Below are 19,953 nucleotides of genomic sequence, written 5' to 3'. Positions count from 1 at the left end.
TGGCCCCTTAATAGGGAGACACATGTATAAAACCGAGTCCAGTTCCCGGTAACCTTGAACAAGTCACTTAATCTCTGTGAGCCTCGGTCCCCAAGACATAATGATATATTTTTTGTGAGCAAGGCTTATTTGTGCAATAATGTATACAGCAATGAGAAACACTCAATAACAATAAATTATGACAACGGTGACTAATGAGAGTATTTGCCGTAAAAAGCATATATGCCAGTTCCCATTATTAATAAAAAGATACTAATTTCTTACCATTGTTATGGCCTTCACACAGGAGTTGCAGAAACCGGAAGAGGTCACGCGTGAACTCATCGTTCTGCAAAACTTTCTCACCTAGGACAATTATTGTCATGTTATCACTCGTCACAATAATACCCATTAACTACTGGAAGACCCTGCAAAGTGGCAAAGAGGTAACAAGGTACAGAAACTGCTGACCCCAAACGGTTATCTTAGTGATGCATACCAGTATTTGACATCTATTTTCCCTAAAAAAAGTAAATATCTCAAATGTTTGCTTAGTGCCAGTAAGGGGATTTGCCATACACTTTGCTACAAAGACATGATGCCACTTTGTGTTTGATGATCTCTGAAATACACAAGGGGAGGCTCAGATGTACACAGTAAGTCCCCACACACTGCACAAGCCTTATTTGTTGTTAGATTACAAGGAGCTGATGATACATAAACCAAAGAGTGGCTTTGTGGTAGCAAAACATGGAGGGCAGGAAAATAAATGACTAAATAATAATAAAAACAAGTAAAATTCAAGATGAGCAGATGAAATAACTACTTAATGTGTACAGATCTAGGCTGATCAGATAAAAATGGCCCGTTAGTTTATCAAGCGTGCACATGTGCCGCACGACATGAAGCTCAAACATGTATGCAATGAAATTAGGGAAACCAGAAACATCACCTACCCCGTTCCCGAACAATAACTGGAGAAGAAGAAGAGAAGAATGGAGAGAGAGGGAGGAGAGAGAGAGGGGGTGGGGGGGAGAGAAAGGGAGACTAGTGAGTATTACAACAATTGCACAGTTAGAACCGTTCAGTGGAAAATAACACTATGGACAATAACGTATTCTGAACCTGGTCAGTGATGTTAATGCACAATGATTTTTTTGTCCCTAAACACTGTGGCAAATCACTCATAAAATGGATGCGCAGACTTAAAGTTTGGTTCAGTGCTTTTGCTGACATAATACAAGGCTTTATAGTTTGAGTCTTCTAACCATAAAAGCCAATTGTTAAGGGATCCCAGCTCTTTTCTGGTCAATTCATGAAGTTTGTGAATTCCAGATCATCACTCCTTCCAGATATGCAGCTTTGGAGAAGAACTCTATCTATTGTTACACCACAAACTTCTTACATCCTGTCTTTGTTACACAGATACTATGTGTGTATAGTAAAAGTATATTATAGTGGGGAAAAGAGAGAGAATATCTGTAGCTGAACCCAACAAGGACTGCGTCTTGGATCCTGAAACCTATCACAAGCATAGACCCGCACTCCCTTAAACGGTAACAAACACAATGACGCTGAATGTAATTACTAATCACACAATCCCAGCAAACTCGAAACCCCAAAACCCACCACATCATATCATATATATATATTAGTGTCAAAAGGAGGGCTACTGAGTGTGGCCAAATTTATACAACAAAAGACAGAAATGCCCAATGCTACATCCAATGTGACAAAATACATAGTAAAATACTTCAATATTCTCGTGAGTAAAGGTAATTTAGTTAAACCCTTTTGCCAAAGCGTTCTAAGCCTGCAAGCCACGTTAGGACCTACTTACTGGTCATGCCGTGGCTTGGCTTGCAGGCTTACAACGCTTTTTACTGAATGTAATTTGAGCAGCTCTGTCACACACCACTTAGTCAAATCTCTGCCCACCTCTTTGTCTTCTCATCACACCATCCAATGACACATATAGTAATTGTGTGTTTGTCTTTTTTTTTTTCTTATTTCATTCATGAAAGGGGATAATGAAAAATAGTGTCACCCTCCCCCATCCTCATACTTACGAGTTCCTTCCTCCGTGACCATTCCAAGACCTTCCGCCTTGTTCTGTCTTTCAAACGCATTCAAGTCAAGAACACTGTGAACAAAGAACAGAGAATCAGCCTCTTGAATCCGAGCCACCCATACGTTTGAGGGGGCTTAGTGTGGTTAGTCAAAACTCTCCCACTGACCTTGTGCGTTGTGCACCTTTTTCAGCGGGGTAAGAAAACAAGATCAGAGTGTGGGACATGGGCCCTTTGTTAGACATCATAATGCATTTCACATTGACTGGCTGCGTATTGTGTTTCAATCGTCAGGAAAGCTTGTTGCCTAATTGTGTGCTTGGCTGTCGACAATAATAGCACTTTGTCCTCTCAAGGGTGAAGCAAAAAAGAAGTCTCCACGCTAACAGATATGCAAAAAGCCTCCATCACATGCAGATTATTCTCACCTGCATGACTGCATCAGGCCGGACAAACTCTGGAAAAAACCAGCATCTTTTTTCTCTTTGAGGTAATCTAGCATTTTCTGGGAAATAAAAACCATATTGGTATTTTGGAACATCGCTGATAATGAAAGTCATTAGGTGCTCGCAGTGCAATCTTCAAATCACATCCAGTTCATGCCGACAACTTTGCTAGTTTAACCATTTCACGCTCAGCAGATAATTATTACAACATGATGAAATGTGTAATCTCTCTATTTTAGTTTAAAAGGTTACAGAAAGTGGCAAAAACTAATCACAAGGTCAACAAAATGATTGACAGGCCTGCAGCTGCCATCTAACTCAGTCACATAGTTCTGAAAGATTGGCCGGGGTGGCACATAACTGCTTAAATCCGGGCCACCTGCACACGTTGGAAGATAACAAGACATGTTGGTTTCCTCACTTACAACTCCACGTTCAAACGAAGGACTGCAGAAATATGTATACAGCCCTCCCTTCCAATGGTGCCTGCCCAACCTCAGTGCTACCGTCACTGGGTGTCAATATTAGAACCTCTGAGAAGTGTATGCTGATGAGAACACACTCCCTGTGCCTGGTCTGTTCCTGCTCTCTACTAATACTAGTGTGAGGTGCCCAGGGTGTACATTTTTTATTGTAAACCTGTGAATAAGGTTTCCAGGTGGCTTCTCCAAAAATACAGGACACACTGGTGAAAGGTGTGAGACACACACGATCGAAACACATGCGCACACACACCGACGCTCGAGACACACACCACTCTCTCCGCTCCATGCTATTTCCTCCTCTCCTTAGCTCCACCCCCAGGCTCCTGACACCTCCTCCTGATTGGCTGCATTACCCAGCAGCAGCCAATCAGGATGGAGGAAGCTGCCCAGTCCCCTAGCAACAGCCCTGCTCTCTCCCTGCTCTGGGAAATCTCGCGGCCCCCAAGCTGTCAGGTCACGATATCCCGAGAGGTAATACCGGACACATACATGTCCAGTATTACCTGTAATTATTTACTGGATGGAGTGTCCAAATACAGAACAGTCCAGTTCAATACAGGACACCTGGCAACTCTACCTGTGAAGGGTAGATTGGAAACATGTAACCTTACAGAGTCCACTTCTAATCCACTTAAATGTGACACAGCTTCAACCTAAACCAAATACTTTTCAATGAACATGTCTTCATCCATCAAATGCCATGTTACAGAATCTCTAGCGGTGCTGCTCAGTTAACATTACCTGCTGCACCACGGTGTTACCTCCATTCAAAATTGAGATTCCAAGTTTCAGGGTTTCCACCACCATTGGACTCATTTCACCTGAGTGGAGAAGATCTTTTTAGAACATTAAAGGAAATGTTTAAAGGACATTGATCATAAATTGGGAGGTTAGCTATGAAGCATCTACATTTCTCCTAGTAACTAGGGGCTATGTTATTTGGAGGCCACACATGTTTATGGCATCTTCTGATGGAAAAGTTGCCGCACACATCCAGTATCAATGTATCCTATATTCATTCATGGGAACTCAAATGGACTTTGTCAGATTTAATGACCCTAAATGTCTCTGGAAATCCAAGAGTAAAATAATAAAGTAACTGGGAATTAAGAAGACCCATGTAAAGTGGTCAATACTCAGTAACTGAAGCCTTTCACAGGGACTTTCCAAACCAACTGATGTTTGTAAGGCAAGTACAGTGCTTTGTCTAGCTTAGTGTTGGAGAAGTTAGTAATTTTGTGATATAATAATCAGTTCTGGATTCTCTATGTTTAATAAGCAAAAAAGGCGGGTCCTTTCTTCCAGGTAGTAAAGGAGGAGGGAGAGGGGGTAGGGGGTATGATATCTTTTATTGGACCAACAAGTAGTTGAGATGTTACAAGCTTTCGAACCTCTCAGGGTCCTTCATCAGGTATGGCAGAAATCCCGAAAAAATAAAACATATATATATAGTGTTTCATGCCGGTAGGTTTAAAGTGCAGCTGTTATGTAGGGATCGCTCGTTAAGCAGATGCATGATAGTGGTCTTTGAATTTCACACACCAAGATTTAGCTGCTGCATTTCTGCAGTGTTTATGGTTATAAACTCTCCAGGCAGCAATTCCTCCATGCACCCCCCTACTATTGCTGCGACTACCCTCCTCATGTAACACTATTATCTGCTGAGTCAGTGCATTATAACACTAACTGATTGTGCCTATTTATAGTACGGAAAGTACTTTTGTTTCGGCTGAAAGTTTTGTCCTCGCTTCCCTCCATGCAGATTTAGGTCCTAAATAATGAAGGAAGAGTGCCAGTGAAGGGCACTCTTCATCACCCCCACAATTATAGACTTCAGCCTAATCAGCATCTTAGTGTTCTATTCCCTATGTGGCACGTGGCTGCTGCAAACATTTCTGTCGCTGACTCTGCAGGGTGCATCTGTGCCTCCTCAGCACATATAATTCCTGTCACATTACCTTTACTTGCACTAATCATCTGTAGCACCATCTCAGCAGCTCCCCTCTCGTGCAGGCGGGCCTGCTGGTACAGGGTCTTCTGCTTCTCCATTTCTTTCTCCTGGACACACAGGGTGAAATACAATATTTGTGTATGTTGCACTTATCTGCATATACTCGCCATGTGCAAAGCATTGGTAAGGAGACAGTATATGTCTGTTGTATATCTTTATTTATATAGCGCCATCCATATAAACCTGAGCCAAGATACTGGCACACCTTAAGGAGGTAAGTATTTCAGGGAGCAGCTCCGGAGACCCACTGCTTCCCACCTAGGGGGCGTGGGGAATTTTTTGGGAAAACAATTTTGGGGAATTTTTTTCTTTTTGGAGGGGGAGGCGTTGTTTTTAGTGCTTGCTTAACGGCGGCACATACCCTAGGGACTGGCCTGAGGGGCAGGAAGGCTGGACAGTACAGGGTTACAATAGTTGGGACGTGAGAGAATGAGGGCCAGTAACATGTCACCTTGTGGTTATTAGCACGTGGAAGCATCTGTGGAACTGAAGGGTGAGTACGTCATGCATTTACGCTTAGCTCTGTAACGTTTTACTGCAGTGTGGGTTAGAGCATTCAGTTATTACATTAGTAAAAAAACAGGGCTCTTACTTCAAAGGTTTTTTCTTTTTCTTCATCCTCCTCTTCATTCTGACAGCTCTGTGTTGCAGAAACAGATAAAGGTAAAAATCAGAGTCCGCATGAGTACAATTCCGTGTCACCTCAATGGTGAACATGGGTACCGGTCACCTATATAACTCAAAGATAAATACAACGGCAGATCTGGAACAGTCCATACAGGGCTCGCAAAGATATCGCTAAGAAAAGATCATGAGAGCTGCGCTTACAAAAGGCAACATTAAAAAAAGGCCATTATGAGATTTAAATGCTGCACACTCAAAAAGTGAAAACAAATGAAGTAATGTAATACTCTGTAACAGGTCTCGTGGCATACATTCAGAATAAAAACATACTCTTATTAACCAATCATTAAAATCATAAAACATACAAACAAACAAAATGAAGGTAATAACAAAGGCTTCTGAAAGGCATGGTTATACCATGTATAAAGTATAATGTTTAAGGAATAGCCGAGTAGTCCTTAAGTAAAAGAATCATGCGCGAAGGTAGACAGACATATTGACCTACATATAAAGGGCACTGAAACAGGCAATATAAATATATGAATCACCCTGAGGCACATGATGCAAAAAGTTGCACTACTAAAAGACGAAGTAACCTTCTCGAATGATCTCCGCACAATATCTCGTGAGTGCTTGGGCCATCCACTAACATCTAAGCTCTACAGTATTTATTCTATTGGCCAAAAGCAATCTGTCAGCAGGCAAAGCCTGCATGTAAATACAGGCTCCACATATCCACTGTGTACATCGCACCATTACAGATGGGTCAACGTGGTTTCTGCTCCATATTACCCCTTATGTGGGTCAAAGTCGTGAAGGTCGTCAAAGCAAAAGAATTAAAGCTATTCACAATGCTGGTGCTTGTAGTAATATCATCTCATAGTTCCCAGTGAAGCATAGAACACGTTTCAGAGGAAGCCCAGTATCTTTAAACTCTTAGGTGTATGTACCTGCATCTCATTAGTGTCATAGAGCCATATTTCTGTAACTTATTCCAGATGTGGTTATGAAGTTACCTAGTACAGCTTGCTCAGAAGGGTGGCTTCTTCTAGTGGTGTTATGAAATAGAGCCCAAATGCCAGATATCTACCGTATGCCTAATTACACAAATGTCACAATATAATAAAGCCAATTGTAACAAAGGTACATAGACAGTGCACCAGATCCTCAGAACACTTAAACACATATAACCCACATGAACAACAAATTATAAAAATGTAAATAATGTAACTTCATTTAAGCCATTGGGTGCAAGGGATTCATGAGTTAACCCACCTAGCTTCAATCTGGAGAAATGTATTGTCCACTCCTATTATTCATATGTACTGTAACCTATCGATATCAGAATTATTGCTATCAGTTGTATGGGAATTCTGATTACGTTTCTAATACGTGACAACCAATGTGAGCATGTTTCCAGCAGTGACGTCAGTAAGATGCCCGATGTCTGCATGTAGTCATGCTAATATATTGGCATGGACAAACAAAGTGAATGATTAATTCGGTTACAGTTGATATGAGAAATACTGAAACGTGTATTGTGAGCATGAAAGGAATTAGTAATGCATGCAAATGTACACATGGAACAGCCTCCACACTTTAATGAAACTTTACATTTTACACGGATCAGTGGGGGTTATTCATTAAAGTGCCATAGTGCTGATTTAGCCACCTGTGCTGAAGCAGGGATATCCTAAAAACCTGACCTGTTGGTGGCTCTTGAGGATGGGAGTTGACCACCCCTGCCCTATTGCATGAAAACTCCTTTGGACTTCTATGGGAGTTTCCGTGTGATAGTCCCCCGATAGGCAGTGTCACACTTTAATAAATAACCTCCATCAGATGTCTCAAGACCTTTAAAGGGACAGTACACTGGCTGATCAGCCAGGCCCTTGGATTTTGGGAAGTAAAACTAGCGCATTGAGGTAAGATATGGTTTTAGATCCGAATCAATATGCACAATGAGCCAATGATCTTTAATAATATTCTTTATAATTTCCGACTATGCGACTAAAGCAAATTAAATCACTCTTTCCCAGTTTTGTTTTTTCTAATTTATTGGCTTCATCTACAGAAAGGTCATCTAAATGACAGTTACAACGAATGACTAATAACATTTGTCAGATAAATACTTGAAATGTGTAAAAAACTAGTGCCAGATTAGGTTTCTGATCAATGTTAAAACGTAATTTACCTGTAGTAAATAGATACAATTGTGTTAAACTATAATTTCAAGTAAACTTGAGATGAAGATGATGCTTATTTACTGTAAATCACAGCAAACTCTGTCCCTGCCCATATACAGATATTATTGTCGAGGACAATATCAAAGCCCTAAATCAATATGGCCCAGATACATTGACGACTCTGCAAAGACACCTTCATTTTTGTCAATATAATACACATTTTCATGTGCCGTGTTTGTTGAAAAAATTGCAAAATAATGATGGTGAAGTATGAATTTGAGCAGTTTCAAGAGGAACTCATTATGTTGATAGAATTCCCAGCCCCTCATGCTAAAAGAAATGTTTTGTGGCTAATAGGCTCATCTTGTAAGGAATAGAAGTATAGAAGCCTTCTCCAGTGTGAGATCAACAAGGCCTCCGAAGGGATTCCGACATCCTCAGTAACCTTCAGCAGCTCCAAAGTGTGTAGGAAATGAATGCTGAAGAGTAACAAAGGACGGTACATAATAATCAGATTAAAAAAACAGACGCAATGGGCCGTCCTGGAGGGTCCACAGGTCATGGGTAGTGTATAAAAAGTAGGTATTACTTCTTTAATACGATGTTCCCAACCTCTGAACACCGAAAACACCTAACTTTTAGTAAACTATTTTGTTGGGTAAAAAAAACGAAATTTCTTATAGTTAGAAATATTGTTTAAGTGCCTCGTGTTCTCTTTATAAAGTGCTTATATAGAAATACAGCATTTGATGGCACTTGACCCACCTACAGTAATCTGCCCATTTTTCAATCTCTATAAGACCTGAAACCCTACGTGATCATTGGCTTCCTTTTGTATTTAGGATTTATGTAACTATGTAACTATGTAACTATGTGACTATGTAACTATGTGACTATGTAACTATGTAACTATGTGACTATGTAACTATGTAACTATGTAACTATGTTTAGCCCGGTCTTGCCTTTCATTCCCTTAATGTATTAGCCTCTACCTCAGTTAGGGGGTCTGTTCCCCAAATCCACCACCCTTTCCATGAAGTACTTTCTTATATTTCCCCTCGCCAGCCCCCCTCCAGCGTCAGAGCACGACCTGTTATTCCAGCGCTTTTCTTTACCTGAAATATGCTTTTTGCCTATGATTTGTGTAGCCCATGTAAGAAATAGGGATATATATCTATCCTCCTACTGGCATAAGCCCTGCTAAGGGCAGGCTGCCAGTAGTTAACATGGGTTTCCCCCACATCAAGCCCTGCTCTGAGTGGTGGAGGTAGGCCACCTGACTCTGTGTCTAAGGCAAGAGACACAGGGGAGGGGTCTGCTGACATCATGAGGGGCAGGGTTGTCTCAATTTAGTTGCCTGTTCCTGTCAGTGACAAGGCTGTTCTGTCCTGGGTTCAGAGTGAGCAGTTATAGTGTGTGTGAGCTAGCTAGGTTCCTGAGGAGTAGGGCCTAGTTAGCTATAGGTGGACCAGTGCCTCTCACCCTGCCTAGGGGGTGAGGGAAGAGCTAGCCCCACCCTGAGCACCCACGGCTTGGGGTGGTGGCAGGGACACAGAGAGTACCCAGAGACCACACTGAGGGTGTGCAGTCTGGAGGGAGAGAAAACCCTGTACCTGATTGACAGTGTGTTGCTGTTGTTGCTGCTACTCTGCTGTGTGCTGTGAATAAAGATAGCTGCTGCTACTTTTACAACAACTGACTGAGACTGGAATCTCTCATCCCAGTGTGGGAAGTTCTCTGTAAGGGTTCCACCCCATATCCCTGGGGCTTCACAGAGATGGAGGCGTTGCACCACTGAGAAAGGATAAAGGCATTCACCCCAGAGACCTGGTCCTGTCCTCCACCACACCATCACGGGAGACTCAGGCCTTCCTGTTGCCAGCAGGCATGCACCACTCTCAGACACGTAGCCAGACCTTAGTACACCCTAGGGGGTCCGATCTGAGACCAGGGGGGTGGTCTGAGGGCTACACTTGGAGGCGCTGCTGAGATAAACAGGACAGGTTTTCAGCGAAGCAGAGCTGGAAGCGCTAAGTGCACCTTCCATGCAAGTACTGTGGAAAGTAGGGCGCAAATGCATATCAGGGGTATTCAGGGGAGCGTGGACTCTGGCACAGTACGCCCTGGGTGCCCTATTTTTTTATTTTATTTATAAAAATATTTTACCAGGAAGTAATACATTGAGAGTTACCTCTCGTTTTCCAGTATGTCCTGGGCTACCCTAAGAGGGTGTTGTAAATTGGGTGTATGGCTATTGCTGTTCTAGTCCCTTGAGGCAGATAGTGTGAGGCAACTGGGGGGGTTAGCCTGTTAACTAGTCCAGGGACCATGGCCCAGGGCCCGCACTATGAGTGGCCAATAGTAGGAGACGCCCAGTACTGAGGAGATGCCCAGTACCCTAGCCAGCACCTAGAAAGCACACCACAGAGTACTTGTAGGAACCGTCAGCGAGTGCGGTGTACAGAGGAGTTCTGCCTAGCCTGGGGTATGCCATACATCATATTCGTGGGTAAAAGCATGCAGAGAGCAGTCAGTGTCTAGGAACGTGTTACACAGTAGACACTGAGAGTAGCGCTATTGTGGGCTTAGTGGGCTCACTAAAGATGGCGGCCGCAGATACATGTGCTCTGCGGGGCATGGAGGAGTTAAAAATGGCGACGGCAGCCTCATTCACGGCCCAGCAGTTAGCAGCCGATCCAAAATGGCGACTCCCGCCAAGCTTAGATCGCGCACGTGCCGCGTGCAAGCAGGCTGCAAGAGAAATGTGGCGAGAGATGTGCAGGGGTTTGGCGCCAAACCCAGATTCCCAGCAGAGTGAGCGGAGCCGCGAAAGCCCACTCACCTGTGCAGTGACTGGCCGACAGACGAAACCACGTCACGCAGAGCGAGAGAGTGCCCCATCTCTTGTTTCCACCAGAGGGAGCGGCCACGTCCAGAGCCAATCAGAATTGTCCTCTCCGGAGAAAGGAGGGACAGGAAGTGAGAGCGAGGAACTTCATTTCTGCCTGACTTTTGAAGAGAAAGGAGCTGCAGAACTGAACTGTTCAACCCCCGCACAAAAGATGGCTGGTTTGAACATGACCCCATTTCAGTTTCCAGGAGGCTTCCTGGTTGTGGAGGTTGACGGCCGAAAGTATCTCCGGTGCCTGTGCGTACACTGCAGGACACCCGGAACCGGCCCCGAGCACGACAGCATGATGCCCTCAATGTGGCACGTTCTATCTACGGCCTGTCGAGCCATGGCCTATGCCAAAGACACCCCGAAGTGCCTCTCCAGGAACTCTAATGGAGGTGGCGGACACGGAGGAGAAGGCTGTCCTGGTTCCCTGTATCACCGCAGAGGTGGGAACTGAGGCCCAGCCAAGCAGAGATGTACCCGAGAGGAGCGCGACTGCAGTGGAGGTACCGGAGCGGGCCCGTTTCGTACCACTACCCACTGGCGGTGCGGCAAGAGATCCCGGTGACTCCCAAGCGGAGGAACCGGTAAAGGCGTCTTCGGAGGAAGGAGATGGCCTATCATCGGTGGCGATGCGCCTACCGGCGAACCACCCCAGCTATAACAAAGATGGCGGTCCACTTACCGGAGAGAGGGAGCAGACAAGTCTGGACACCCCCCCGACAGTGAGCGCTGGTGCGGCCTGAGCCGCGTAGAAGTCCCCCGACGGTGGCGACTCCCAGTGCGGCGGAGATGGGATCCGAGACGGCTCCGGAGGAACCAACGATCACCAGCCGGCAGCGGAACGGTAAGGAGACACCTCCACCCCCTTACACCCGCCAGGCGAAGACGGCACCTGTAGAGGGCGAGAGAGAAAGGCTTGTGGCCTACCTGCCCGTCCGCGAGTCGGATGGTCCACCACCGCCCCTTCCGGTCCTTGACGCACTTCCGGTGCGAGACCACGGAGCGGATGGAGATTCCGCGGCCACCAGCGATGACGCCACTTCCAGGTCCGACTGGCGCAGAGGCCCGGAAGTTTTGTTTTCAAAGAGAGGAGCGGCCATGGCAGCCGCGCTTGCGGCACTGAAGGCCCAAGGCGTTACCAGAGGAGCACGAAGAGCGCCGGACAGGGCAAGTCGTAAGATGCCCACTGGTTGCAGCATTGCCCGACTCATAGACACTGTACCGGACATTGCCGATTCCCCAGTCAATGCCCCTAGCGCCATTGCCCCGGCCACTGCCCCTGCCCCGTCACGAGTCATGTCACCGGGTCCTAGCGGGGATAAGCTGAGCAAGAACCACAAATATTCTACGGATTGGAGGGATTGGGAACTCAGTGATGAAAGGTCTGATGGGGAGATACCATATGCTAATGTTATTCGTGTGCCTAACCCTGTTCCGTTTTCTCCTGCACCTAGAGGTAGGGCCCGAGGGTCCCATACTACTGCAGAAGCGGGTTCTGGAAGTACGGTAGTGCATAGGATGAACCCCACGATTTACACCGATGTGACAAGAGGTAGACGCAAAGGCTCGCACTCTACTGAGGCGGCGACGTCAGGTGTGTCCTCACAGGCAGAGTCAGATACTGATATGAGGGTGGTATCAGGGTATGAGCATCAAGACAAGTGGTGGGTACCGCTGTTTACAGGGTACCATGCAGGTATGGACCGTACTCGGTTCCTACTCATTAAAAACCATATAGTTGACCATTGGTGGGCTGTAGGCACCTTTTCTTCCCAGGAGGTTGCTGATGAACTGGATAACCGGTATAGGGACATTGAGTAAAAGCTAATCATTCCCAAGGGTCCCGCTGTGCTGTATGATGACGTTGACCCAGAGGAGCCTGAGTTTTGGGTACTGCCAAGCAGGGCAGGTGACCGAAAACTGACCAAGCTCAGCAGAGCAGATAGGGCCATTGTGGCCAGGTATAGGCAGTCCCATGGCTATGAGTTCCCCTATGTACCTGCGCCCATTATGCTAGAAATAGAGGAGCAGAGAGATACATGGCTTCGGGAGTCTGTTATGGAATACCTTCGGACTAAATTCGGTAGGGCGGCCTATCATAACGAAGACAAAGTATGCGATGTAATACGGGCATGGAGTGTTGGGAGGAGTATTTACATGCATAGTGTGGTGTATAGGCCGGAGTATGGGTCCGTACATCCCTATTATGTCAAAGTTACAGATCACAATGGGCGGGAAGTTAGAAAGCCTGACCCGCGCCATTACTACTAGTTAGGTTCTCCATGTTGGGAGGTACCGTATCTTTAATTCACCATCCGGGTGGGACGGTCTGATGTATGGGCACTAATAAATTGTGTTTGTTTTCCAGATTGTTCACCTGCAGGATGGTGCTGCCAAAATTAGGTCCAAGTGGGGACCATTGGATTCCACCTGAGGTAGAGTGTAGCCCTGGTAAGAAATAGGGCTATATGTCTATCCTCCTACTGGCATAAGCCCTGCTAAGGGCAGGCTGCCAGTAGTTAACATGGGTTTCCCCCACATCAAGCCCTGCTCTGAGTGGTGGAGGTAGGCCACCTGACTCTGTGTCTAAGGCAAGAGACACAGGGGAGGGGTCTGCTGACATCATGAGGGGCAGGGCTGTCTCAATTTAGTTGCCTGTTCCTGTCAGTGACAAGGCTGTTCTGTCCTGGGTTCAGAGTGAGCAGTTATAGTGTGTGTGAGCTAGCTAGGTTCCTGAGGAGTAGGGCCTAGTTAGCTATAGGTGGACCAGTGCCTCTCACCCTGCCTAGGGGGTGAGGGAAGAGCTAGCCCCACCCTGAGTGCCCGTGGCTTGGGGTGGTGGCAGGGACACAGACAGTACCCAGAGACCATCCTGAGGGTGTGCAGTCTGGAGGGAGAGAATACCCTGTACCTGATTGACAGTGTATTGCTGTTGTTGCTGCTACTCTGCTGTGTGCTGTGAATAAAGAGAGCTGCTGCTACTTTTACAACCACTGACTGAGACTGGAATCTCTCATCCCTGTGTGGGAAGTTCTCTGTAAGGGTTCCACCCCATATCCCTGGGGCTTCACAGAGATGGAGGCGTTGCACCACTGAGAAAGGATAAAGGCATTCACCCCAGAGACCTGGTCCTATCCTCCCCCACACCATCGCGGGAGACTCAGGCCCTCCTGTTGCCAGCAGGAATGCACCACTCTCAGACACATAGCCAGATCTTAGTACACCCTAGGGGGTCCGATCTGCGACCGGGGGGGGGGGGGGTGTCTGAGGGCTACACTTGTTAAAACTCTTTATGGATTTTAAAGATTTATTCATATCCACCCTCTCTTCTAAGCTTAACCCTTTATATATGTGACAGTTTCTCTCATATATCCCTCTCCCTTCAAGCTGCACATATTAACCCTTTATATATGTGACTGTTTCTATCATATCCCCCTGTCCCTTCTCTCCCATAAGATGTATATATATATATATATATATATATATATATATATATATATATATATATATATATATATATATATATATATATATATATATATATATATATATATATAAATAGACTCCTTACCAGGTAGATCCAGGATCCCAGGGCCACAAAGCAAGGAAGAGACAGCACACTCAGGAATATCAAAAGACGTGTATTAGAAGAAAAAACTGGCACAATCACCGACGTTTCGGTCCTAGACACAGGACCTTTCTCAAGGGAGTGCTCCCTTCCTGTGCTGTCTCTTCCTTGCTTTCTGGCCCTGGGATCCTGGATCTACCTGGTAAGGAGTCTATTTATGCATACTTCCTGTACGGGACAAGCACCTATTTTTGCTTTACGTGTGTGCCATCTGCCTATTTTTATATATATATGGTTAATTTGACAGTTTCTATCATATCTCCCTCTCCTTTCTCTCCTCTAAGCTGTACATATTAACCCTTTATATATATATGTGACAGTTTCTATCATATCCCTCTCCCTTTTCAGCTGTACATATTAACCCTTTATATACAGTATGTGACCGGGTCTATCATACCCCCCTCTCCCTTCTCTCCTCTAAGCTGTACATACTGAAGACCTTGAGTCTTTACTGATAAATGTTATGCTGTAGACCATGCACCATTTCAGTAGCCCTTCTTTGCACAATCTGGTCTCCATAACTGAACACAGAACTCTAGGTGACGTCTCACCAATGATCTATAAAACGGCATCACCACCTTTCTATTTCTGCTGCTAATACTGAACCTCTCCCCAATACAACCTTACATACTGCTGCTAATACCTCTCCCTATATACCCTATACATTCTTCAGCTAATACCTCTCCCTATACACCCTAACATCCCACTGCTAATATCTCTCCCTATACACCCCAACATCCTGCTACTAATACCTCTCCCTATACACCCCAACATCTGCTAATACCTCACCTATACACCTTAACATCCCGCTGCTAATACAGTTCCTCTCCCTATACATCCTAACATCCTGCTGCTAATACCTCTCCCCAATACAACCTTACACCCTGCTGGCTTCCCTCATTGCTTTGTTATATATTTCACCTACTTTTAAATCAGCTGAAATGATTACTCCCAAATTCATTTCCTCTATAGTAGTTAACATGATGGCGCCATAAACCTTGTATTTCGCCTCTGCATTTTCGTGTAATAAGTGCATTATTTTGGCCTTACTAAAATCTAGGTAACATACCCTGACCTATAGATCAAATCGATGAAGATCTTTGACAAATTAAAATCTATCAAGATTGCAAACGGAAAAAAAGACAATGTGACAATAGGGGCAAAAGTCGGTCCTCCAAATTTGCACCTGTCAAATGAAGTTATTTTTGTGCATCGAGGCTCTGTGAAAAAGGTTTGCCTGTATACATAATGCTGATATTTGAAGTCCTAATTATTTTTCTCTTCGTCGTCTCATCTTTCTGAAAGATTTAGTTGGAGCGCACTCAGTTCCTTTCTAAAATAGGAAATAGTTACAGAAAATTCCTTGCAGTTTTTTTTGTTTTTTTAACATGTTATAATCTATTTGTTTTCCTACGAGCAGGTAAGCAGGTTTTCCTATTGGTAAGATCCCTTTTACCGGCATTAATAGCTCTTGTACATGCAGAATTAAATTCCCCATCATTTCCAGAGGTTCTCTTCTAACCACATATACACCTTTTCAATTTGTTTAATATAAAGGGGCTATGTACTGTATAAAGATCTTTTTTTTTTTTTTAAACAACTTAATAATATAGGTGGCCTTCAGCAATTTCCCAGCCTCAGCAGAGCCCCACTGCTGGGAAGGGGCTGTGTCTCTCTTTCAGTATATCCACACAGCTCTTTATCGGCAGAATCACAGGCAACCGATGTCATTGTTTCTCTAACACACTTGATTTTTTTTTCTTGTTTTGTCTGGTAGAAGAGGTTATGTGTTTGCAGAAAGATAGAAACATGCTCATTAAAACCCCCAACACATTTATTCTTTCAATCACAATAGTCACAAAAACAGCAATCTATTTGATAAATAACACTGGACCTTGAACATTACAAGCTGGGATAAGCAAAGCTTAAAGCAGTTTATCTGCAGCGCAAGTGTACAGATGGGATCAAATCAGCTGCAGACAAGCGCTTAAACCCCCCCCCCCCTAGAAAAGCCTCAAAATGAGTACATTGTATATTGGGGTAAAAGCATAAAAATAAACGTTACAGATAAAAATGTGAGAAGGTCAAATTAGACAGGAGAGCCGCCTGTCCTTCTCTAACCCCCCGAACCTTTTGCTTTACAAGGCAGCGCAGGTGGGCGGTCATTGTGAGGGTTTAAGACTAGTCAGTGGGCAGCTCCTGCTATGGTTACTGGCCTTATCTGGGTAACGTATCACCTCCCTCCCATCTCTAGAAAACAAATCTTTTAATCTCATTCAAACACCAGCCAATACTTGGGTAAACAGTGTTGTGAAATCCTCAACGTGAGATATTACGGGGGAGTTAAGAGAGAGATTAGGTTCTGAAAGTGTAGAGAGTGGCACATGGGCACAAATAATGAAGCTAAAATATCTCAAGTTCCCGGTAATGTAATGTTCTCTGTAGTAGTCCCTGGCAGAGCAAAGAGGCCCAGACTCTCCGAACTCCATCAAATCAGGACAAACAGCATGACATTACCTACATTTGGTAAAGAAAAATACTTAATTTGGTTTGTTAACCCCATGTTCCGCTTTAAAAGCTTTTATGGGAAAGACAAACACACAATTTGGCCTGTTTTAAATGTGGCTAATGGCAGTTTAACTTTCAAATAGGAAAATCTTGCAACCATTCCTTGCTACAGTAGATTGGATTATATCCTCATGTCCCAACAGATTGCAATCCTCTGGTATCCTACTTGACATTTTCAGTGCCCATGCAATAATGTACTCTGTAAGGAAAACTAGACCACCCCAATCAAGACCTAAAGTTCTACTCACTAGAACATTTAGAGACTTTGACCCACAATAGTTTCTGGCTGATATTATCAACTGCCCTTGGCTCAGAATCAATTTGATACTGGCCCCGATTCTGCGCTCGATTATTTCCAAACAGAGTTCTTAAAACTCTGTGATACCCATGACACCATGGGCTATGCAGAATATGAATACGAGGGGCTCACCTTCCATGGATTACAACCAACCTTATTGCGCTTTACTATTTTAGGGATGCCTTGAGGAAAAGATACAAACCAACTGGCACTACCAAGGAACTTAATAACTACAGATGCCTGCGGAATATATGCACAAGGCAGACAAAACTAGCAAAAGCCTAATATTACTCTGACAATCCAAAATACATCAAATCCAGCAAACTTCTGGAAGGTCATCAACAATATATTCCTGTCTTCCAGCCATCACAACCATCTAATATAAAAGAGAATCATACTACTCATGACAAATCCCACTGACATAGCAAACACATTTAATGAGTACTTTGTGGGGTGTGCTACTTCCCTACTATCAAAGCGCAACCCGAACTATAAACATGAAGCTCAACCTGGGAAAAGCCCTATAGCCTCACCCCCTCCCAACAGTGATTACAATTTCAATTTGTCCCAGTATCTGAGGAGGAGATTACACAGACGCTCCAAACATTAAACCTAAACAGCCAATGTGGACATGATCTACGGCAATCAAAGTTCCTACGACTCGGTGCCCCAGCCCTTGCCATACCGCTTGCTTCCCTAATCAACTCTATTTTGTCTACAGGCCATATCCCACAGACCTGAAAAACTGCTAAAGTTGTCCCAGTCTTCAACATTGTCTCCAACTACTGACCGATCTCTATTCCCCCAATACTACCCAACGTCATGGAAAGATATGTTGACTCCCAATTAAGTGATTACTATACCAAGACAAATTTAATTAGCCAACTCCAATCTGGCTTTTACACAAAAGTTTGCAATGAGATCCATTGTGGAATGGAACTGGGGCAACTTACTGGTGCACTATTCCTAGATTTTGCAAAAGACTTTTGAAAATGTTGATCAAGCAATCCCTCCAGCCAATTAGGCGAGGGAAGCCCATGACCAGGGGACAAGCCCCCTCCCCCCTCACCTCGCTACGATCTCTGGGTCACCGTCGTGACCCCTGAGGGGGGGGGGGGCAGGCCAAGGGAGGCTTCAAAAGAGGCAGCCGGGAGCCGAATCTTCCATTCTGCTCCCGGTCTCGTAGCGCCGGCATTGGGGGCGGCGCCAGCGGAAGCAACGCCTATAGTACCAGCAGCGGCAATGGCCGCGGGTCCCCCGCAAGCTGTTAACAACACACCTCTAGGGGCCGGCGGGCAGGCCGGGCAAGCGGAATCACCATCTTCCACGCTTCCCTTTCCTCAGGCGGCACCCGCCTCAGACGAGCTAGCCAAGGATAAGAGGATGCCCGATGCGGCATAGAAGGTCTCTTATACATCCAGACCTAGCTCAGTGAGCTTGCACTTGCTGAAAGAGGGGAAGGACAAGATGTGGGCCGGGGAATACGTAGATATATTATCTCTGCTACCAGGCTACGGGGAGGCGTTGGCCGCATCCTCAAAAAACGGGAGAAGCGAAGGAGGGTTTAGAAAAGAGGTTTTTCCCACATACCTTTCGCAATGGGTCAAAGGCATTTGTTATCCTGGCTGGAGTAATTGGGGAGAAGGATCCCCAGGCGTGCGCCTCGCTCTTTACTTAGGGAACGGGTTGGTGGACATATGACCAGCGCTTTAGGCAATCAACGAAGGCGCAGGGCGTAAGTTTGGACGCGAGGGCAGCGACACCAATAATCATCGCCAATTTGGCACCGTGGCTAGCAAGGTATCCCAATAGGGAAGCAGCCCAGCTATTCCTAGCTGGGTTTAAGGAAGGGTTTAGGATTCCGTTTGAATATCAAGAAGGATCAGAATTTAGTCGGGACACACGTTGACGACGTAGCTAGGGAGAAAGTCTGGAAGGAAGTCGATCTGGGGAGGATGGCTGGCCCCTTCGAGTCCCCTCCCCTGCCTAATCTCAGGATTTCCCCATTAGGCGTGGTCCCCAAGAAAGAGGCTGGGGCGTATAGGTTGATACAACACCTATCCAACCCCGAGGGGTCATCGGCAAACGACGGTATTGACCGGGAGTTGTGTTCGGGTCTTACGCGAACTTCGATCAAGCCGCAGCGCTGGTAAAAGGATGGGAGCAAGGGCTTTAATGTCGAACTCTTGCCAGTCCACCCCGAGCACTTCCATTTGCCAGGCTACATGCTCGAGGGGCAGTTCTACATAGACTTATGCTTGCCAAGGGGAGGGGCGCTTTCTTGTTTTATATTTCGAGACATTTAGCCCTTCCTAGAATGGGTGGCCAGGAAGAGGGTGCAGGCAGCGGGGGTTACGCACTACTTGGACGACTTCCTTTTTGGTGGCCCCAGGGGTTCAGACTTATGCGCTAGGTGGCTGTTTGAATTTTCAGCCTTGGCGCATGAGTTCGGCGTTCCTTTGGCCGACGAAAAGACGGTGCATCCAACAACCACTCTTTCCTTTTTTTTGGGCATAGGAATCGACTCGGAGACGATGGAGCGCAGGCTCCCTCTGGAGAAGCTGGTCCCCCTAAGCAGGCTTCTCCGCGAATTCATAGCCCTCAAGAAACCATCATTGAGGCACTTCCAGGCGCTGCTAGGCCACTTAGTATTCGCAGTGCGCGTAATCCCGGCAGGAAGGGTGTTCGCCAGGCGCCTCTCCGCAGCAACGTTCGGGGCGAGACGACCCGACCACGTCATCCGCGTCAACGCCGAAATCC

General features: G+C 45.5%; 1 protein-coding gene across 10 annotated transcripts in view; it reads right to left on the bottom strand.

The window, feature by feature from the left end:
* Positions 1–19,953, bottom strand: part of RYR3 (ryanodine receptor 3) — a 488,303-nt gene that overhangs the window by 41,992 nt on the left and 426,358 nt on the right. For all 10 annotated transcript variants that reach the window (XM_075613258.1, XM_075613259.1, XM_075613261.1 and 7 more), the window contains 7 exons: positions 5,583–5,630; positions 4,938–5,037; positions 3,721–3,800; positions 2,477–2,553; positions 2,049–2,122; positions 936–953; positions 265–345 (listed from right to left, as the gene is read on the bottom strand). In XM_075613258.1, the coding sequence (XP_075469373.1) occupies positions 265–345; positions 936–953; positions 2,049–2,122; positions 2,477–2,553; positions 3,721–3,800; positions 4,938–5,037; positions 5,583–5,630 (478 nt within the window). The remainder of the gene's footprint in view (positions 1–264; positions 346–935; positions 954–2,048; positions 2,123–2,476; positions 2,554–3,720; positions 3,801–4,937; positions 5,038–5,582; positions 5,631–19,953) is intronic.

This window comes from Ascaphus truei, chromosome 9, assembly GCF_040206685.1.
Source record: "Ascaphus truei isolate aAscTru1 chromosome 9, aAscTru1.hap1, whole genome shotgun sequence".
In the NCBI taxonomy this organism is placed as follows: Eukaryota; Metazoa; Chordata; class Amphibia; order Anura; family Ascaphidae; genus Ascaphus; species Ascaphus truei.
This window is presented reverse-complemented; position numbering and strand designations above follow the sequence as displayed.